The 21,471-nt window shown below is 38.6% G+C and overlaps 3 protein-coding genes across 3 annotated transcripts; all 3 read right to left on the reverse strand.

Annotated features, from left to right (window-relative positions):
- Window positions 1-10,508: 10,508 nt before the first annotated feature.
- Window positions 10,509-12,025, reverse strand: LOC100255358 (zinc transporter 2). The gene is made up of 2 exons (XM_002283203.4): window positions 11,422-12,025; window positions 10,509-11,042 (listed from the first exon to the last, which is right to left on the reverse strand). Exons 1-2 carry the CDS (start codon window positions 12,023-12,025, stop codon window positions 10,651-10,653), a joined length of 996 nt encoding a protein of 331 aa, XP_002283239.1. The 3' UTR covers window positions 10,509-10,650.
- Window positions 12,026-12,777: 752 nt separating this feature from the next.
- On the reverse strand, window positions 12,778-16,935 carry LOC100260437 (E3 ubiquitin-protein ligase SDIR1). The gene is made up of 9 exons (XM_002283196.5): window positions 16,723-16,935; window positions 15,627-15,734; window positions 15,439-15,493; window positions 15,295-15,347; window positions 14,956-15,184; window positions 14,699-14,810; window positions 14,470-14,518; window positions 13,584-13,721; window positions 12,778-13,005 (listed from the first exon to the last, which is right to left on the reverse strand). Exons 2-9 carry the CDS (start codon window positions 15,702-15,704, stop codon window positions 12,880-12,882), a joined length of 840 nt encoding a protein of 279 aa, XP_002283232.2. The 5' UTR covers window positions 15,705-15,734; window positions 16,723-16,935; the 3' UTR covers window positions 12,778-12,879.
- Window positions 16,936-18,448: 1,513 nt separating this feature from the next.
- On the reverse strand, window positions 18,449-20,382 carry LOC100265659 (E3 ubiquitin-protein ligase RDUF1). Its single transcript, XM_002283176.5, has one exon. It carries the CDS (start codon window positions 19,968-19,970, stop codon window positions 18,804-18,806), a length of 1,167 nt encoding a protein of 388 aa, XP_002283212.1. The 5' UTR covers window positions 19,971-20,382; the 3' UTR covers window positions 18,449-18,803.
- Window positions 20,383-21,471: the final 1,089 nt, after the last annotated feature.

The following is a 21,471-nucleotide window of genomic DNA, read 5'->3' on the forward strand; positions in this document are numbered from 1 at the left end:
TTTCATCACTTGATATCATGAATTGAGAATGCCACATAAGGAAATTTGTGGTATTTAAAACAATTTTTTTTTTCAAACTTTAGGTGTTTTTAAATATCTTTTATAGAGTGTTTTATGAAATAATTGGAAATATGAAATTACTTTAAAAACTTTTGCCTTATCAACAAGTACACGTAAAAAAAAGGTTGTGACATGATAGTGGATTTGAAAGTTAAAACCATGGCCCAATAGGCCCTAAAATTTTCCATCCCCCGGGGAAACTAATGCTCTTCTTGTACAACTGTCACTTTGTGAATGTCCTAATAGTTGAAATCATGTTCCTTAAACTTGGGTAGGGCAATTGATTATATATCCTAGGTCAGTTAAACATTTGATTCCCACACATACCGCCGATTAAGGTGAACACTATTTGATTCCTTTCCACGTAGTGCCTACATAGCATTTCCAATTTGTAGCAAATTAAAGACATGATTAGTGTCAATTATACATAAAAAGAGCAGTGCATGCATGGCCACTTGCCCTTGTTGATCAAAGGTTTCCCTTTTCCTAGCTTAAAGTTGGATTAATGATGCCTCTCCTATCTAGAAAATAACTAATGAATATGAGTTACTAATATTATAGCATTAGAGGACAGTTGGGCAATTTGAAGAAAGGATGAAAATTATAGTGGGAAAGGGCCACAATGAGTTTTAAAATACATACTAAATTGAACTCCAATTATGACACATTGTGTATGAATTTTTGAAGTTGAAAAAATTTATATATGAAGGATTAATTAAAGAAAAGCTTTGTGAATTACCTACATAATGTGAGTCATGAGGACCCCCTTTTTCTCATCATCCCACATGAAATGCTAGCACAAAAAGGAACAAATTCCCCAAATTTCTCATCATCATATGAATGTAGGACCAACAAGTGCCAAATCGAACCTGTCAACCACCCAAGAGTCCAAGACTACACACAAGATTAACACATTCCAATGGGAATAATCAACCTTACAATGAATTAAATTTGAAATATTCATTTGTACTAATCTGAAAAAGTATTGAATTGTGTACTATCAAACCTGCAGGTCCAAACGTATTTCAAGGGGAAAAGTCACAAACCGATCGATGGGGAATGAGGGTTGGACTCAGTTGGGCACCGCCTTTCTTTATGAGACAGCTTTTTCATTTTCTTCCCAGATGTCATTACCACCTTTTGGACATCTGTATGTAGAGGTGACTAGGTCCGTACAACTCAGAATACATATAGTTTAAGATATTAGGTTTTGGTGGTTTTGGATCTCCAAATTGCAGTTCGATGATATCATTAAAAATTAATCAGTCCAAGACTCATCTCCTCTTTCCTGTATATAAAAACTGTAAACCCTCTTCATCCAATCATCACAGCAACTCTCAGGTGCCGTGTCTATTATCATACTGTATACTGTTATTCTTTCATCTTTTCTTCCTATCAATACTTTTCTTCTGTCAACTGCGGAGGTCTAGAACTATAGAAATAGGGTTTTTTTTGAACTTTTTCTTTTTTGGTTTTGTATTTTTGTAAATCAGGGTGGGTCTTTCAAGCATAGTTGCATAATGATTTATAGGGGTGCGTTTGTTTGCTTTACAGGTTCTGTTTTTTGCTTTTCTCTACTTTTCATTCATGTGTTCTCTTTTAGGGTTAGGGTTTTCTCTCCCTTTTTTATGCTTGCTTGCATGGGATAATCTCAAGGCCACGGTCAGTGTTTGCGGATGCAGCATCATGAAGATTCACAATCTCCAAAAGCTTTTTTTGAGTGGGGGTGGTATATGAGGTCCCCTTTACTCGAAAGGCTCCTTTCATATGGGAATCTTGATGATGCTGCATCAGCAGATATATGGCTACTCTTTCCTTTCGATTTCCAAAGAAACTGATGTTCAGTTTGATGTTGGGGAGAGGGTACGTTAAGGATGCACAGCGAAAACCATGAAGGTGATGCTTCCTTGATTTTCTCCTACATATTACCATCCCAAAGATTAATGATATTCATGTGTTCTTTGTTATATATCATTATCTTTCAATATATATTTTTGTTATCTGCTTAGTATAGGTTTTCAAATACATAAGATTCTGATTTAGGGTCCCTTTGATTTGCTTTTCTAGATAAGACACATAGTACAAGTGCCTTCAGTTTTATAAAATTTACATTGCCTGCCACTGTGAATCACAGAAAAGCTAATGAGCAAGTACTTGTGTGAGCTGCAAAGCTTCTTTCTCAATGGAATTAGGGTTTGTTTCTTAAATTTCCAGGTTAACTGCAAACTAGTACTTCTACTAAAGTTCGAATGGTCAAGGAATCTGAAAAGGATCATGCAATGCTCTTATGTTATATAAGCAGGATTTATATGACCTTTCTGACCATTGAGTTCCAAAGGATCCTGTGATGTCTGCTTGTTACATAGTTATTTATATGACCTTTTTGTCACCATCTTTAGTTCTCTCTATACTTGGAAAGAGGCTCTCTCCCTCCTTCTACCAGCTTTTTCTCCAGGGATTTGATGGGTGCAAGCATGGTAACATATATAAAACCATGGGCCTTTAGTTCTTCTTATGTTTCTCCAAAAATTCGTTTGGAACTCTGACTTTTGCAAAACTAAGTTTTCAATTTTTTCCTGCAATCAATCCTAAGATTTGAGCCGCTATTAATTGTGTGGATGAACAGTTTAATTTGCTGGAAGGGATTGTCCAGGACTTTTAGAAATCTGACCTTTCATAAAAGGGAAAAAGACTCCTATGGAGGAAAATGATCTTAGTTTGAAAAAGGTTGTGTGTGGTTCAGACATGTGAGATTGTACTCTCAAGATTTCAGAAAGCTTGTATTCCAATAGGGATGAAACTACGATTATGTTACTTAAGGTTGTTAAGGAGTTTTCAGTGTGTTAATGGAAGACCTTGAGCTGTGAACACTACTACTTCACTTGATTCTGAAAGCATGGCCTGCATTTATGTGTGTCTTTGTAGGAAAAGGAGATTTGGGATGAGCAGAATGTTGATGGTGAAAGCCCTCTCTATGGAAATTAAATCAAAAGTGGCAATGCAAGAAGAAATTAAGGAAATGGAACTGATAAGAAAGAGCAACCACTTCAACCATAGTTGTTATTTTTCGAGTTTTGAATGAAACCTCTTTCCATTTCCATTTGATTTTTGTATCAAAATAGAGAAATTAAGTACAATATTCATGCCTCCATGGATGAAGAAAACCCACCATTAATTTGTAGTAACAGTCTTACAGGCATGGTGTTTCTTTTTTTTTTTGGCCTTTTTCCTGGTACTCTATTCTAAAATATCCCTGACTACAAAAGTTTTCATTGTGACATACGGTTTACAGTCAGCTGTCTTAGAAAGAGTGTATTTTTCTTCCAAGAACTAGGTTTTCCTAGGTTCAGGAGGAGGAAGATGTGATAGTTGCAAGACTACTTCATGTAAACCATCTTTGTTTTCTGTCAAACTCCTTTTGCCTATAGTTACTGACAAATGCTGAATAAACTAGCTTTTCTGGTGATTGACAAAGAGAATCCAGGGAGAGAATGTTCCAACTAAATCAGGTTGGTATGAAATTTCATTTTTTTAATTTCTTTCTAAAAAAGAAATTTATTCAGATGGAAAATGAAGCATGAAAGTTGTGTCAAATGTCGCTTATTTTCTTCTACCCTCTCTTTTTTTTCTTTTTCTTTTTTTCTTTTTTTCTGATTTTCATTTCAGTTGTTTGCCTATTGGATTGAACCCACATTGCCTAAACCTAGTAAAAATTTTGGAAAAAAAAAAAAAAAAAACCTTGATTGAAATGAAGTTGGAGCTGAGCTAGAGATATGTAGTTAGGACTGGATGGTCAGTGTCTGTCACATATATCTGACTACAAAAGACTCATTTTCCCATCAGAACAATTTACTTTCTTCCTAGGTAATTTTTGTATGGTGAAAGTTGAAACCAAGATAGCCCATTTCAAAACTGATTGAATAATTGAGCAATTGGGTCTGACAAGATGATAGGCCTCTAGGTTTTGAGTCATCCAACTTCAATCCTCAGAGAATTGTGGACTGATTAGCCATTTTGTCTGATCTGTTTGGAGATTTTGTCCTGTTTATTTATGAAAAAACATCCACATAATTATATTTACTATATGAAATTAAAATGATAATTCAAATATTTTTAATATAATAATAAAAAATATTAATAAATTAGAAAAAAACCAAATGAATAAAGTAAAGAATGAATGGGTTGATTGCATAACCACCTCTCTTTGTCTGCATTCTGCAAGTGGGTGACATCAGGTTATAATACTAAAGAAAAATCTATTAATGTAGAAAAGCGTTATGTAAATGACCAAATTTAATAATGAAAGGGAGGAAGTATAATGGGTTTGGACTAGGATACTTATGTTTGTATTACAAGCTGGAAAAATGATTGAGTTGGACCAAAAATGAGGGGCTTTTTAAATCAATACTGATTAATAATTTCTTTCTTGGGTCATGAAGAATATTTATGTATTTTATTTTAATGAAAAAATAAAATAAAATTACAGTAGGTGTCATCTCATCTGCTACCCCTTCTGGATGGGTCTGAGTGGGGCCCAAGGCTAATAATAATGTACCATGAAAATGGACCCAATCCCCAAAAATTTAGCAGTGGGGTCCAAAGCTTTGTACCAGGCTCCCTTGCTCAAGTTGGGTACATGGGGTAAATGTCATACGACCCAGAGTCTCAGACCCATGCCCCATTCAAAGGTTCACACAAGATTTTCAATACTTTTTGGAACCCTAGGAAATCCTTATACAAAACCCACTTTCCAATTCCCATTGGTTTATGTAGATTGGTCAACAAAAACAAGGCAAATTCAAATTCAAAGGGTCATTCTAATGCACAATTAGTGCCAACAATGTGAACTGTGAAGACCTCAAAAAACAATATATATATAGAGAGAGAGAGAGAGAGAGAGAGGAGCAATGTGAAGGGTGACGTAGTAGGCACCAAATTATAGATGGTTTGACCTGTTTTTGTTGGGTCTGTACTAAAACGTTTCCATGGTTGTTTGAAGCCCTCCCTCTTGTGTAGCTCACATGTTTGCATGTGGGCCTTCAAATGCTCATATTCTCAACCCACATGATTTTCAAAATTTTTGTGTTATAGCTTAAGTATGAGCTGAAAAGTGAGGTGCATTGTATATCAGCCTCTACACACCATGTGACTCTATTTTTGACCCATTACTTATATTTCTTTGACCATTCAAATCTCTGGCTCTTGGTCGACCCACAAAAATCCACCCTTATAAACCCTAAGCAGACCCAAAAATGTACAGCTATAGTCTTATTTAAAACCCAACATGGTCAGTTTTGGACAGTGGGTGATCTGATTTTGACATTCACAGTTTCACATGGAGATAATGAAAGCAATGGAAGTACAAGGGTGAGTTTTACAACAAAGATATACATGATAAATTGGATAAAAATATATAAGCAGAAAGCAAACCAATTTCATCATGTGGTTGGTTCAGCAGAGCATACTGGTCTGAATTCAAACTTATGAGTAAACAAAGAGCATATTTTGAATTGAGGCCATGCTGTAAATTGAATCTTTCTGACTATTGGGGGCATGTGCATGTGAATCCAAACCTCTAGTTTTTCTATGTATCCCCACTTGATCTAGGTATAATCTCAGAGCAGTTCTTAATACTATATCTTTCAAACCACAATCCCAGTAAAAGAAATATACAGGAGAAATAATAGAAGAAAGGTGTGGCATCCAAGCCATAAACATGAAGCATGAGTTCCAAAGCAGTGTTTAACTGTAAAAGAGAGGAAAAGAATGAGGGAGAGAGAGAGAGAGAGAGAGATTCTTTAACTATATGGTAAAAATGGGGTTGGGGATAGAGTTCAATTAAAGGAACATTTAACGCCCAGTATCCAGAATTGGGCATACCATGTGTGGGGAGACAGATATCTTGTATTCACTATGATTCACGAGGTTAAAATGTATTTGTTTTAGATGGGAAGGACTAGAATATGTGTTTGGGTGGGGCTGCATAATGGAGCACCGTACAGGAGCTGCGTCATCCCGAAGAAATGATGGATCTCAAGGAGGAGAGAGGGAATTCAAGAACCAGGGGAAGGGAGGGGGGGTAGTACAGAGAGGAAGAAAATAATAAGGTCCTAAATGGGAGCATCCAATGTTATCATATGCCCATGGTACATGCAGCCATACAATCAAACACACAATTGAATTCATCATATGGGTGGGGGTGGCCCGGTGGGTCTCTGCTGCTCTCAACACTAAATCAACACTCTCACCAAGTCCCACTACTCGTCTGCAGCACTGCTCACCACACCATTATAAATACCAGCAAACCTCCCTCCCCACTACAAACCCAGTCTACCCTGGTCAATCATCTCTCTCTTTCTCTCTCTCTCTCTCTCTCTCTCTCTCTCTCTCTCTCTCTCTCTCCACTTACTGTGTGTAGTTTCTGCTGATGCTCAGAGTTTTACATGGATGACAAATGGAAAGCATCGAAGAAGGAAGGTTCAAGCAGCCGTTCCTCTGCTTCCTCCAGTGCTTCTCTCATGAGGAGTTGCTCACAAAAGACCACTTGTTCCAAGTCCCCTCTCATGAGGAGTTTTTCACAAAAGAGCTCTTCCATCACGAGAAAGTGTAGTAACTTAGCCAAGGAACAGAAGGCCAAGTTTTACATCATAAAGCGTTGTGTTAGCATGCTTGTCTCCTCAAACAAGCATGGAGATTCTTGAAGGGAAGGGAAGGGGGCAAGCTATGTAGGCAGATCGAGTAAGGAGCAAATTCTCTCCTCTCCTCTCCTCTCACTCTCCCTATCCCCCTTCTTCCTTGGTGATGCCTCCTGGGTTTGTTTGAAAATCCAGATATGCTCTCTGCCATCCAATCAAGAAGAGATCAGTTTCATAGATTTTCCTTGTCTTTTTTTTTTTTTTTCCTTTGTGTATTGTAGATTTAAACTGTAACTTCAATTGAGTTGAGCTACAAAGTGTTTCACGTTGTGAGAAGAGATTAGTATAATATTATTGAACAGTTTTCAATCAAACCTCAATACTAGAAAGAGTTATTACACTCCTCTTGATGCGTTTGTTTGAAGGATGTTGCATACTATCATCCCCATCTGTTTTCCTAGTCCTATTCTCTTATTTTTGTCTGGATGAGAGACAGAGAGGGAGAGATTCCCTTAAGCTGTTGGAACTACCAATATAATAGGACATGATTAGTAATTGGATCTGCATCGTAAATGCATCCCCATCTGCCCTCTTTTGGAAAAAAGAGGTGAATCGGGATCCGTTAAAAAGTGATATCATAGTATTTAAGGACTGCAGCTAAACCTTAGCTTCATTATAAAATAGGGAATGGCCCATCTCCAATTATTCTCCCTCCATTCATTCCCAACAAGAAGGTATTGCAACCCACCACATGATAGAATCCCCTTCATAATTAACTGTATCAAGAACCATCCAGAATATCATGATTTGGGCCTTCTGATTTCAATCAATCCTTTCAATGGTGGCATGTCAATTTCTAAGAATCTCCATCAACACAGGGTAGATGATGAAGATCGGACAATAGTTCACAAGAACTAGAAAAAAATATAACAGTTGTTAAGACATGTTTATTCTCCATCCTCCCACCTCCTACCAGCTCAAGCCTTTCCAACACAACTTCTTAGCCGAGATTCTTGCTGATCTAATACCTAGAAAGACCGGGCCGGACACTAATGCATGTAGAAAACCTCATTAGCCTGGATTACTATCGGGAAAGCTCTAGCTAGCCTTCCCCAATAGAGCTTTTCCAGAAGTTATTAATGAGAGCTCTAGTAACTCCATACAGGGAGGTCTCACTGCTGAGATCCATGAACATCCTTGCTAACCAGAGCTCAAGTTTTTACCAAGACTCACCAATTCACTTATGGAAAATAATGGACAAGGTTTCTGTAGCCAAGCAAAGCCCCATCTTGTTTATCAACCCTCATCCTTTCTGACCCTTTAGCCTAAACAGTATAAAGGATAACCTGAAAAAGGATTGTTGCGGGTCACTGGTCTGCACAACTTTCCCTTTTCTGATATTGGGACAGACCGTATAGATATAAGACCCTAAGGATGGCACAGACAGAGCTAAAAGAAAAAGATCATGAATTTGAAAATATTTTCTCGGTAGAATTTGGATCCTCCACCTTCACATTGATTGATTAATAAGTCTTCTCCACCAAAATCACCATCATTATCATATAGTAAGTGCGTGACCAGACACATCGTGATCATTAAGTTCTTGGCCATCATAACGGAAATCTCAAGGAGAACCTGGTGTGTGAGCTCAAATCTTTGACCAAGAAATGGCCACATTATTCCTTTTTTTATAAGCCCCATCTGGACAGCTCTGTTAGTAAGCCGTTATCGCTACAAATATAGATAATAAATTAACCCCAAAGCTAAACTATTCTAACCCAACTCAACATACCTACATATGCATGTAAAATTGAACCAGAAGCTAAGAAAACTGAAATCTTACTTTCACATCCCACATCCCCCATAGGCCATTTTAACATCCATCCATGAAATTTTAAAAAAGAAAATAAAGAAATTGAATAAAATGTAAATAAATCACCCTCTTGCAGAGCAGACAAATCAAGAAGAGGGAAACAAATGAAGTAGGTGATGGCATACCTTAGTAATAAGCCTCTCAAGACTGAGTTTCATGACCCTACTACAGCTTTTCTTTTATATATATACAAATGGCCCACTGCTTGTTTTTATATGGATGGGTTAGCTGGAACCAGAGGTCTGTGACTAGAACAGGGGCAATGCCGGACGAAATGATTCAGCAAGTTAGCTCCGAAACATAAACCAGAGAGTCCCACCATCAGACAACTATTTCCGTAGCCTAACATGTTACAGCTTCTTCCTCTCTGGCCTGATTTCCATGGTCCAAGTATAGGCCCTGATCTTCCGCATACCGGTTGCTTGAAATTCATCTGAACTAATGTATGCAGTCGTGGCAGTATTGCATACACAATTCAAGTTATCATGCTTTTAAAGTAGCACTCAACCCAGGTACGATTGATGACAAAAACTCACCATTCCATCAGAAAAGGAAAGAACTGATGAAGAGAATAAATATTTATATATATATACTGCAGCAGAAAGAGAATAATGACATGCAGATACAGTACATTTTTATATCAGAATAATTGCAAAAACCAATATTCTATAAAACAGCCTTCTCTTTTGTAGAGAAGACTGGAATGAAACAGCCTTAGCTGCATATCATCCAAGTACTCCTTTTGCATGTTCTGCATTGTCCCTGTAAATTTCCCATCCTGAATGTGACAGCTCAGAGACCACCACCCTTTATTTCATGGTCCCCTTGCACTCTTCTTCACTACTTCATTCTGATGCAAGCTCTGTACCGTTTTGGGAAAATGATGATCTCTCCAAATGGACTACCTAATGCAAAAAATCAAAAGCCTTAATGCAATGTATTCCATCATTGAATTGAGAATCCATTTGGGGCATGCCCAGTTAAAATTGCTGAGACCCAACACCTGAAAGTGAACCAGAAGCATCAATTTTAAGCGTTCAGTGTAAAAGCTGATCAAGAATAAGTTGAAATCAGACAAAGTCTAACCCCCGGATAGCATCACACTGGGTTTTGATGAAGTACTTGTGATCAGTTTAAGCTGTGTCATTCAAGATCAATTCCGAGGTTGCAGTGCAAGGGAGTTATAATGGGGAAGGGTACTTGAGGGGTTTCGTGGCGGCGACGTGTTCATTCCCAAATCCAAACCATGATACTTCATTATTTTTTCATATATATATGGGTGGGGCTATGCCTCAGCAAAACAAGGCAATATTCAAATCTATTCCCAACCCTACTTCCGTTTTTAGAAAAAATTATAAATTCATCCTTAACCCATTTATTTTCGTCTCAAGTTCTTGAATTTTGTATGATTGAAATCAAGCTAAACACTTCGTAAAATAATAATACTGCACACGTTTTGCAGAGATCAAAGAAGAATCTATTAAGTGTGATAGAATCAAATACATCTCTCCTAAAGTTATCTACACTCATAAGCTCCAAAACAATGATAAAATCGATGTTCAATAAATTTGATGAAGTAATAATCTATATAACCTATTCCACTAAGTATTACTAATTGTTATATCGAAGAAGCTAAGATAAATCATCAAAATGCGTGGGAACAAAAATTTGTTATACAACAAAGATTTAGAAAACATTATACCATAATGAAGGCATTATTAAAAGACTTTATTAGTGCGTTGTACTTTTTTTTCCTTCTATAATATTTCATCCCATTAAATTTTAGCGGGAAGGTTGTTAATGAGAAGTCCTCAAATCACAACAGTGATCCAAGGAATTATTGTTAAGTATCTTTTAAGCGTGGAAGTGGAAGTCTATATATGAGAAGACATTTGGGGTTAGTTAAAAAGACAGAAAAAAAAGGATCATCTTTCTACTTCTTTTCTCATATCACTCTTAACCAGCCATTTTTATTGTTCTCTTTTTCATTTCACAACAAACAAGGATCGTTTACAAGCGTTATTGATATTCAAACCAGCTGCAATGAAACAAATAGTGGGGAAAACTAAATTCATGAGTTCACTAATCCCAAATCATAACAACAGCTATGACTCCCACCCCAGCAAGCACAGCAAGAAACTTGAAAAAGGGAGTGTCAAAATAAAGCTGAGTTTGTGGTTTGAAGCCCTTGGCAACGAGATGGTTGATGGCAACATAGATGAAAACCCCACAAGCAAGACCCATTGATATAGCATATATCCAATCAGCTGCCTTCCCTTGGGTTGTGGCATCTATGGCAATGCCTATTCCCACTCCGATGGGGCTCGAAACCGCAAAGGCAAAAGAATAGGCCGCAGTTGTCACAAATGGCCTCTTGGGTTTCATCCTCAGCAGTGCAATTCCCATTGCAATGGCTGCAAATATCTTGTGCAATGATATTGTCCACAGGTTCCTCCATGCTTCTGCCTTTGTACCTGAAGAACACAAACTTGTTAAGATGGAATCGGCTGAAGCTGCTAAACAAACAATCAAATCACAACCAAACGCATGATAGATTTTCAGGTTACCAAAAGAAAACCCACAAACACACACACCCCTATATGAATATCAAATCAAGATAAGCCCACAAACAAGCTAGTACTGGGTTAATCAAAACTACCCAACCTTCAAAATATGGCTACCAGTGCTAGGGGGAAGCTCAAACTTGATCTATATGCAAGTGTCAAATCTTTTGCACCCCATAACATAGCTAAGTAAATGTCAAAGTCTGTTAAATGACCAAATTTTTGTGCATAAATGAGAGCTTCCAAGGTAACACATGATGGTAGCAAGTTGTGTTTTTAAAGAGTTTACCTGAAACCCCGATGGCAATGCCCTCAAAAACTGAATGAAAACACAGAGCAAGGATGAGAAGCATGGTGTCCCCAAAAGATGTTGTCTGCAAGAATGCTGGGTTGAGACCCACAGGCACCTCTGTCGCACCCTCCTCAGCAGCTTCCACTTTTGCCTCTCTTTCGCTACCCTTGGTAACAAAGATCACTATGCAATCTCCTAACATGGTGAGAAGATAACCCGCTGATGCTAGCATGAAGGCAAAAGGGTATGCTTTTGCTGTGAGCTCTTCAAAAGTCTCATTGGAGTCGCTCAAGAAATGCATTAGAGAGGTCCCCAGGAAGACCCCGCCTGCAAACTGCGTGCCCAGCAGAAGAAAGCTCTCATTCCATCTATAGAAGTAAGGGGAAACTCCACCTGCAAAAGTGCTCACGAAGAGGATTATTAGACACCAGATTTTCACCAAAATTAAACCTCTTTCATGCAAGTCTTCATCACCGCTGTTGCCATGGTCATCACCTCCATGAGCGTAGATAGTGGAGAATTTTAGAAGCAAAAGTGCTGTGATTAGCAAGGTTGACTTGAGAGCTTTGGAGGAAGGAACAGAGGCCATGAATGGGGTCATCAAACTCTTCTTTTGGTTTGAATCAGTTAATGTTACTAGGACAAATAGGAGAAGAAAGGGCTATGATAAAATAAAAAGCTAGATATCTCTCCCATTTCTGGTACTTCGCAGTACAGCATTGACTTTCCAAGATTGTACTACACAAAATGGAATATCGCTACTATAAGAAAATAATCATACAATTAATACTAATCATCCATCATTGGGCCAGTGAGGGCGGAATTTCCAGAGCAACAGCCCAGCCCAAAACTCATTCAACCCTAGAAATTTGGACCAGAAGACCCTGAGCTGTATTACATCATATAGGAGATATGACAAATAACAGCATAGCATAAATTGCATACTATGACAAGGGTGATCAAAGCGATGACGAAACTAATGATGATGATGCTGGGTTTTAATCTGTTAACTTCCAACTTTTTTCTAAAGTAGCAGTGTGTTTTATTTAAAGCCTGTAGTATGCCTAAAGGCCATTTTTGCCCTGAAGTTGTAGTAGAATTCTCTAAAATATATTTGAGCCTCGTACCAGAATTGTGCCAGCACCCTCAAATTTTCTTCTTCTTTTTTTTTTTTTTTTTTTTTTTTTAAGGAAAAAAAAAAAAGTGACAACAGATAACCTAAGAATGACAAACACAAATAATAAAGGATGAAAATGACTGAGGGGCTTGAAAACAAAGGACAAGGGTTAAAAATGGTAATCTAACAAAGTTGGTGTGTGCCCATGATTTCATCACAAGAAGCCCAAGCAAAAATAAACAACTTTTCTAAAGTTTATACACATATATGCTGCAGCATTTATTATTTTCCAGTATGATAGATGATTGCATACACAGATTGTACTACTTTGAAAGCTATTAAACCATTTCTGCATCATCTATTTCACTCTCCCTGCTCTCCTGCCATCCTGCCCCGACCCTAAATTTACAGACAGGGCATGTGCCTTGTTGTCGCAGCCATGGATCAATACAGTTGGCATGGAACTGAAAATCATAATAGCAGTTACAAATGTCAAAATATAAAACAAATTGAATGGCATACATATCAAGATAAACTTCATTTCCAACCTAAAGTTAGATGCAAAGTAAGTGCAATGATAAGATTCAGCAAGAATTTTGGAGAACATTCCTAGGAAAAGAGAGGAAGAACAAGCTTCAGGAGAGGCAACACATGTTCAAAAGTATGCTGCAGATGGATAGATAGAAAAAGGGGCATATATCATCCTCAAATGATGGAGAATAATTCATTAATTTTGCAGAGAATAGAGGAGTAATTGGCGAAATTTGACACTCTAGGGTAAAATTTCAAGAAAGATTATTTAAAAAAAAAAAAAAAAAAAATTGTTTGTAGCATTTGTGGTAATTAGCAAATAGTGCAACATGTTATCAAATTAAGTAAACAAAAATATTAAGCATGATCAAAGGCTTGAATAAAAAAATCCAATAATGCAAATGGGACATTAATGTGACATTCTGAACCAGATTCATCAACTTATATTATCACAAAGAAACAGAATAAATAAATAAATAATTAGTGGCATCACAGTAAGAAGATGATGAACCTGGTGCAAGCATGGCAAGCTACGTACAAGCTCTCCCCTGTTGACTTGCTCCAAGCAAATGCTGCATGTCAGTTCATCTTCTGAACCCTTCATGCTGCTGTCCCCCTTTCTAGAGTCTTGCCTAGCCTTCTCGTCAAACTGGAAGTGAGAAATTAAAAACAGTACACAAGAGAGTATCCATAATGATTAAGAAACAGATGCCCACTTCCTCTCCCAACCTCAATGCCCACATCTATATCCGCAAACAGACATGTACAATCAAAGATGCTTTGTGAAACAAAATTAACAAAGGAAGTTTCTCCTATACTCAGTTCGACATTTACCCAGAGGGAATAAACTAGAGATTAAATGCAGGCATGAATGCTATAACAGAAGTCCTATACTCAGTAAGGTATGGAGTGAGTGGATGAAAACACTGTTTATACTTTATATAACCTGTCTAGAGGTTCTCTATTAGATAAACTGTCCTAACAGCCAAATGAGCCCTCCACTGATTAATAACCATGAAATATAAACCTATTTTATGTTATACCATCTCCCTCAAGAAAGAAGGGTGGGTTGCAAGGTAGGAGGTTCAATGAAGAATTCTGGAAAGGCCAGTTTCTGACATATGAAACCTGACACGGAGACTTAAAGGGATTCCATGATCATAACTTCATCCAGTCACCATGTTTATAATAAGAACTTTTTAATGAGGTATGCAGAACATGATTCTTATAATATTGCAACTTTTCTTTTCCTCTGGATTCTTACTTCTTAGCAACTGATAGAGTTTTAGGGATAATGTATTACCACCAGAACACCAGTAACTTGTCATTGCCTTATTATCACTCTCCATGTTCTTATTGGTCATGCAATCATACCTAAGAGAACAAAAGAAGAATACCTCAGCTGAGGCTGAAGAAGATGCAGCCTGTTGCATTGATGACCCCTCACTGTTAACAAATTCAAAATCATATCAAATCAATAGAATTCCCATTAAAAAAAAAAAGTGATTTCTCATCAAACCCCACAATACTCCTAGAGAACTTCAAAAAAATTGAAAATAATAATTCTTGATACATCACATAAATTTGCAAGAAAATAGACTACCAATACAAATCCTCTCAAGTTACCTTTGTGGACCAGTGACCTTATACTTGTGAACAGGTAAAGCATTGATCTCTTCCTCACTCAGTGAAGTTGAGGAAGTATTATCAGAATCTAGTGATCTCAAGGTTTCATAATCTGTGGCAGAATGAATAATTCATGATAAGTGCAATTTCAAAATAAACCTCAGCTAGAACCTTCTGATAATTTCTAAAGAAATGCACGAATTCAACTTCAAGTTTGAAGCATGGCATATGTTGCACAATAATTGACTTGACCATACCCAGGTCATCAAATTCGCGATCAAGAAGTGCAAGCTGGAGTCGCAATCCTTGTAATCGCCCTCTAGTTGCAAAAGCTATTGATGGTGGCATACGCAAACGCAATTCAGTATGACCAAGTAGGCCACTGGCAGCTGCAGCATGAGCTTGGGCATGAGCTTGTAGTTGTTGACAAGTTGCATACATCCTCAAGCTCGTGGCCATAAAAAAGAACCCCACAACTAGCCAGAGCTACACATATAGATTTACATGAATACCTCTTCAATTGCTATTTAACAAATTATGCTTCAGAATTTTCAGAAAGACTAACATGCCCACATTAGATGCCAGTGAGAAAATACCAGAAAGTTTGGTGACATCTGATGAGAGTTCAAAATCATAAACAGCAAAAGCACTGCCGAGCAAACAGATAAGGAATGGATTAGAAATGAGCACAACTAGAATAGTAAACAATGGAGATAGAGCAAATAGATTGGAAACATTACCTGTGACAAGAAAAGCCAGTGAATTAGTGTTAACTGGCCGAGCTGGATGAAGACGCTGATAGAAATAGGGAGAAGAATTGGCATCACAATGGATTATGTCTACCATTGCATAATCTCAAATATATAATCACTGACATTGGAAAACACAGTACAATAAGACATATATATGCATGTGAGAGGAAACGCACCACTGCAGGTCTCTGAGGAATAAATCCTGGAAGTCCACTTTCTATATCTGCTCGAGACCCACGAAAAACAAAACTCATGGTCGCAGGAGTGACCGCAAACCTCCTTACCTAAAAGAATCAAATGATAGGGGAACACAAAGTATATTAGTTATAAATATGCTATCCACACCTTCGAGAATCTGTAAAAGCTTTGAAGCTTATAAATTACTCAGCTAAATTCAAGCATAACCAACCCCATATAACGGCAATTAAGGTTTTGCTTATCCTCACACAGGAAGTACGACCCAAAATAATAATAATAATAATAATAATAATAAACGATATTAAAATGATCAGATCACAAAGCAAGAAGCCGCAATCCCTTATCTTCAAAATGTTCATGCCAACCATATGTGCTAAATGAAACCTTGATCTCCCACTCTCCAATCAATATAGTTAAATTAAAATGAACTAAACTCATCATCTAGAAGCAGTAGTCAACTTTAATTCTTATTAAAGAATTCTAGATCTGTTTACACTTTCAAAGCATCATTTTCCACCACATTGCAAAACCATTGCATAAAAAATCCCAGACCTACAGCATTACTTCGAAACAAGGTCAAAACCGCTCCTTTAGAGCTACAATTTTAATTAACAGCTACAATTGCAACATTCAACAAACACACAATTTCCCCATATTTTGCCAGGAGAGGAAGAATCCAGTAAAACCCTAATCAGTATCCCTCCTAAAAATTTCTCCAGAACCAGCGATTAATACACCCAAAATCACGACCACACCTCAACACCACTGATGGACAACGACAACTACTTCTACTAGCGCTAGTACATCTCCAAACACCGATTCCAACAACACAAGATCCACATTGTCCCGATTCTTCTTACAAAAACATTCACATCGGAAATCCACACAACAACATCGAAACAAACCTCCGTTTGGCCGCCGAGAAACAGAAGGAAAAGCAGAAAAAACCTGGAACCATGGGAGAGTGAATTCCAGTTTTCAAGATTCCGAATTTTGCATCTCTTTTCCCTGAGATTTCTCGACAACCAAAGAGAATCTAAAGAAAAAAAAAAAAAAAAAAGCGTTGCACGAAACCTGAAATCACTGGAATTCGCAGAATGGGGGACAGATTCATTTGCGGGTGAATTCCCTGTGTTTCCTGCAGTTGCAGTGTATTGTTTATGGTAGATTTACTTGGAGGCCTTTCTGGGAAATGCCACGACACGTGGACTTGCATGTCACCGGACCGCTGCCACGACATCGAACAGCATGTCATGAGTGAACCGCACAGCACTTTGGGATTTGGACCATCTGCAGTCGCTTCTCTGATCGATAGTCGCAAAAAGGAAAGTGGGATTTCAATTTCAGCATGTGGGGTGGGCCTTCCACCTAAATCATTATTAATCATTTTAAATTTTATATTTATGAATTATGTTCGTATTTATAATTATTTACCATATGAAATTGGTATCATTATTTTTTTTTGGTTTAAAGGCATTGTGATTTGTCAATTGTCAATGTCAAATTTCTGATTTCAGATAAAAGGTCGGTAGAAGGGGACGAAACCGCCTCCCACCTCCATAATCACAGACGCATTAGCCTCCAACTCCAAGCATAGGCTTCCAACACGTTACTAACAGTGAGGTGGACCTTGGCCACAGAGTGCCTGAGATATTATTTGGTATGGGAATCCCAAGGATTCGAGTCATATGGCTTCCATTCGGACATGTTTGCTGGGAACTCAACTATTGGGTAATGATTATTCGATTTTTGGGACCGACCAAACAAGTTCCAGGGCATCTCTCTCAACTCGGCATGGTGTGGCATTGAAGGGAAAAAAGAAATTGATTATGGTCAGAAAATCAATATTTGAAATGGGTGGACTCAAAGTACTGAAATTGCTTACTAAGGAATCAGCGTATAAAATGAAATACACCCATTGGGTATGGGATTCGCATGCTTCACAATTTCGTACACGGCCATGCGAGCTGCTCAATGTCCTCTTCAAGCAAGACACCCAATCGGGAATAAAAGCCTTTTGGGCGATCTAGCATGGACCTTGTTCGCCATTGTTGGGTCAAATCGCTGTTTCGAGTGATTTGTAAGCATCAAACACTTGAACACGGGGGTATGAACTTGAGAACTTGATCAACTAGAAAGTTGTTCGAAGATGGAAATGGTGCCTCAAGTAGAGCGTCAGGTTGCTGCTGGGGAGCTGCTTTTGAAGGTAATGGTCAATTCCTGGACGGGTAAAAAGGGTACTTCAGGGTTTAGGGTTTTAGGTACCACACAGATGTTTGTATAGGACTTCTTGACGCTTGCTTTCTGTTCACTTCTTTTTGGCTATTTGCGAACCGCCTAATTGGAGAAATTGCCCTGGAAAGAGGCCTCTCTACATCCCACCCACAAGGCACATGACTAAAGGCTAAAGCTGAGTGATTTCTTCGCAAACACCAAACACAGAAGCCATCAGATGGGAAAACAAAAGCTTCTCCTTAGTCCCAAAAGGAGAAGCAAAAAACCAGAACCAACAAAGCTGCAACTCCAATCACATCATTTACGAATCTTTGTCATGTTTTGATTTAGAGGAGAATAAAATAGGCCAACATTCCACCATATCCCACTTTCACCCATATTATACCAACCCCAAACCCCATAATCTGAACCATCGCCAGAAATTCAGGAGGTTTTGAAGTGCACATTTAAGTCGTGGCAGAAGCCAGTTGCTTTAGTAAAAGGGCCAGACATGGATGACAAATAAGGATGAGAGAGAGATGTGAGAGAAGATGAAAACTTGATGAAATGAATACAAGGAAAAGAATTTCTGACGATAACTGGAGATTGGAATAGAAGCTAAAAACAAATTACAAAATTTTTTGTTTTGGTAGGAACACAAATTACAAAATTAAGCAAGTAACGAATGCTTTCTTAAAGCTTTTATGCCATTAGATCCGCTACCAAGGCAAACCCATTTTCCTCACTTCCCAAAGCTTTGCTGCAAACCTTTCCTTCTTCTCCTGCCAATTCTTAATCCTTGAAAACCAATAACGCCCAACCATTTATGTAGCAAATGTAAGACCCCTTGAAAAGGAAAAAGAAAAAGCTATTTACAGTGATCCCATCCAGATTGCGAAACAAAAAAAAAACTGAAATTTCTTATATTTTCATTCCCAAATTCACCATCTTGAATTTCCACTTTGATCTTCCAGTACCCAAGCTCTGCTCCTCCTCCGAACGTATCTACTGAAAACCGAACTTGAGTGACTGTGACTTCTGGTAATGGACCCAGGTTCTGAAGTTGAACGAGAAGATGATGAGGAAGAAGACCTAAACCTCCCTAAAAATGAGAAAATGTTGCGAAAAGCTCTGCCCAGTGATCCGCCGCTCTCTCTGGATCGGCTTCGTCTGGATGCCCATGAAATCCTCCTTGGAGCACCACTATTATTGAACCCACCATCCATTTCTGTGTACACCACAGGAAGCTCACGCTCGCCGGCTCTTCTTCCTCCGGAAAACCTCCCCACGGCAAACCCACCGCCAGGAAGCCTCCATATGGTCAGCCCCACTGTCTCTTCTTCGTTTGGTGCCGGAGAAAGTGCTTCATTTCCAGATACCGGCGAGTTCCTTGTTCCGGGAACGTCCGTCGGCAACTCGTGGCGGCAAACAGGGCATGAATTGCGGAGAGATAGCCATGGGAGAATACAATCGGAATGATAGATATGCTTACAGGGCATTTCGCGAGCCTCCGAACCCAGCTGGAACGCCTCTTTGCATACCGCACAGTGCAACTCTGTGACGATGTGGCTAGACACGATCTCGATCGTCGGCATCGACTCCACGGCCGCCTTTGACGCCGGAGGGTGCTCGCCGCGCCCAAAACCATTGATTTCAATCTGCGAAAGCTGTTCCAGCAACCGATCAAACCCCGACCCCATCAAGAACTCCGACATGGTCGCCGGCAACGGCCGAAGCCCGGACCCTGCCCCGTCATCGTAGTACAATTCAAAACTACTCCTCTCCACAACACCACCTTCACCACCACCTCCATCAGCCGGACCGCGGAGCACAATAACTGGATTAAACGGAGACCGATCACCGGCGTTCCTCCTGCTCCGCCGCAACCCTAGATTCGCACTTTGCTCCGAATCCGGCCGGTTGTTCCCCAGCATGTACATCGCAGTCGCCGGAAACCGACGGTGGTGATTCTCCGATCTCGGCGTGGCCTCAATCTCCTCCAAGAAGCCACTCTCGCAGTACGGACACACGATGCTATCTTGAGCCCAAACTCTAACGAAACGAGTGCATCTGTGACACCAATAAGACGTCGTCGAAGCCATCTCCATACCAGAAACCCCACCAAAAGAGATCGATCCTTTTTCAGATCCTCGGTTACCTGAACAATTCACAACCCGAGTTGACTCTTCCAAAGATCCCAAGAATTGACTCAACAGATCTGAGCCAAGAAGCCCCAACTCGCCGGAAACGACCCAGATCCGACGGCTCAGAAAGAGCGAAACTTTGAGGGAAGAGAGGAGAGAGAGTACGAAGAATACAAAGAAGAAGAAGACGAAGCTGAGGCTTTTAAGACTCGTCGTGGAGGGTTAACGGCGTAGTCTTGACGCGTGAGGCTGAGAAAGCGATTAGACGGACGTTCCCTACGTGGCGGCCATCGATTGGATGGACATTGACGGCGTGAGTGGAGCGTGGAAGTGGACTGGTCAGCGGTGCGAGCACATGGTAATATTTGAGATAAATTATATGAGGAAAAAGAATCGGGGCGACTCCCGCGTCCAACTTGAATCGTGGCTGGCGACGGGGGCAGACGTTGACTTGAAGGCGAAATGTGGTGTTCAAAATGCCGACTTTGAAATTCAAATCATCGCCGTTTCGTGGTGAAAAAGATTCCCAACCGAGGCTGAAGCCGGCTGACACTCGCCTTCTAATTAATAACATCGGAATACGACTGAAACGAAGGAAAAGAGGAGCATCCTTCTCATTTTGATGTCTTGTACAAAAAAATAATTGCAGGCTGATGTGTGAGATGGGTCTCATTCAATAAATGTACGGTACAAGAAATTGATTTTCTATACCTATGTGATTTGGAGGAACTGGTTATTAATTTCACTTGTTTGGCATAGTTATTCTTATGCTATAAATTTAAACCTAAAGTTTAAATTGATAAGGAATAAACCGATTATGTTTATTAATTTCACTCTAATTATTGTGCGAGCGAAAATTTTAATGCAAATAATATTAGTTTACTAATACAAACATAAAATAATAATAAAAACATACCCACGAGATTTTAATTTTAACATGATTCGTATCTACATCCCTGAATGACAGAAAATCTTTCTATCATACCATAAAGAATATTATAAAAAGTAAAACTAAATAGATTTCCATAAATATCTTTTGTTTTTTAACTTTCTTTTTACATCACCCAAAGTTTCAATATATTTTAAAAAATACATGAAAGTGTCGTGAATAACAACACCCTAATCACAATCCCTCTCAAATAAATGTTATTGTAAAAAAAAACTTTATATTTGATTCGAAAGCATTTTAGTAAATAATATATAGTTGATAGGACATAAGTCACGATGTCTTGTAACTATTAACTTTTATTTTTAATAACAAAAGGAATAAAATGATGAATATTCTTACCCTATGTTTGGGAATTATTATGACTTAATTAAAGAATAATTAGGTTTTTGACATCACCTATGAATAACAAAAGTAAGGACTTTCCTATTCCTTGAAAATATAGGTAAAAGATATGAAATAAAATGTGTAGTCAACATTTGACAAACCTCTCACAATATCTTAAGAGTTGTCTTCGAC

Source organism: Vitis vinifera, chromosome 6, assembly GCF_030704535.1.
Source record: "Vitis vinifera cultivar Pinot Noir 40024 chromosome 6, ASM3070453v1".
Lineage (NCBI taxonomy): Eukaryota > Viridiplantae > Streptophyta > Magnoliopsida > Vitales > Vitaceae > Vitis > Vitis vinifera.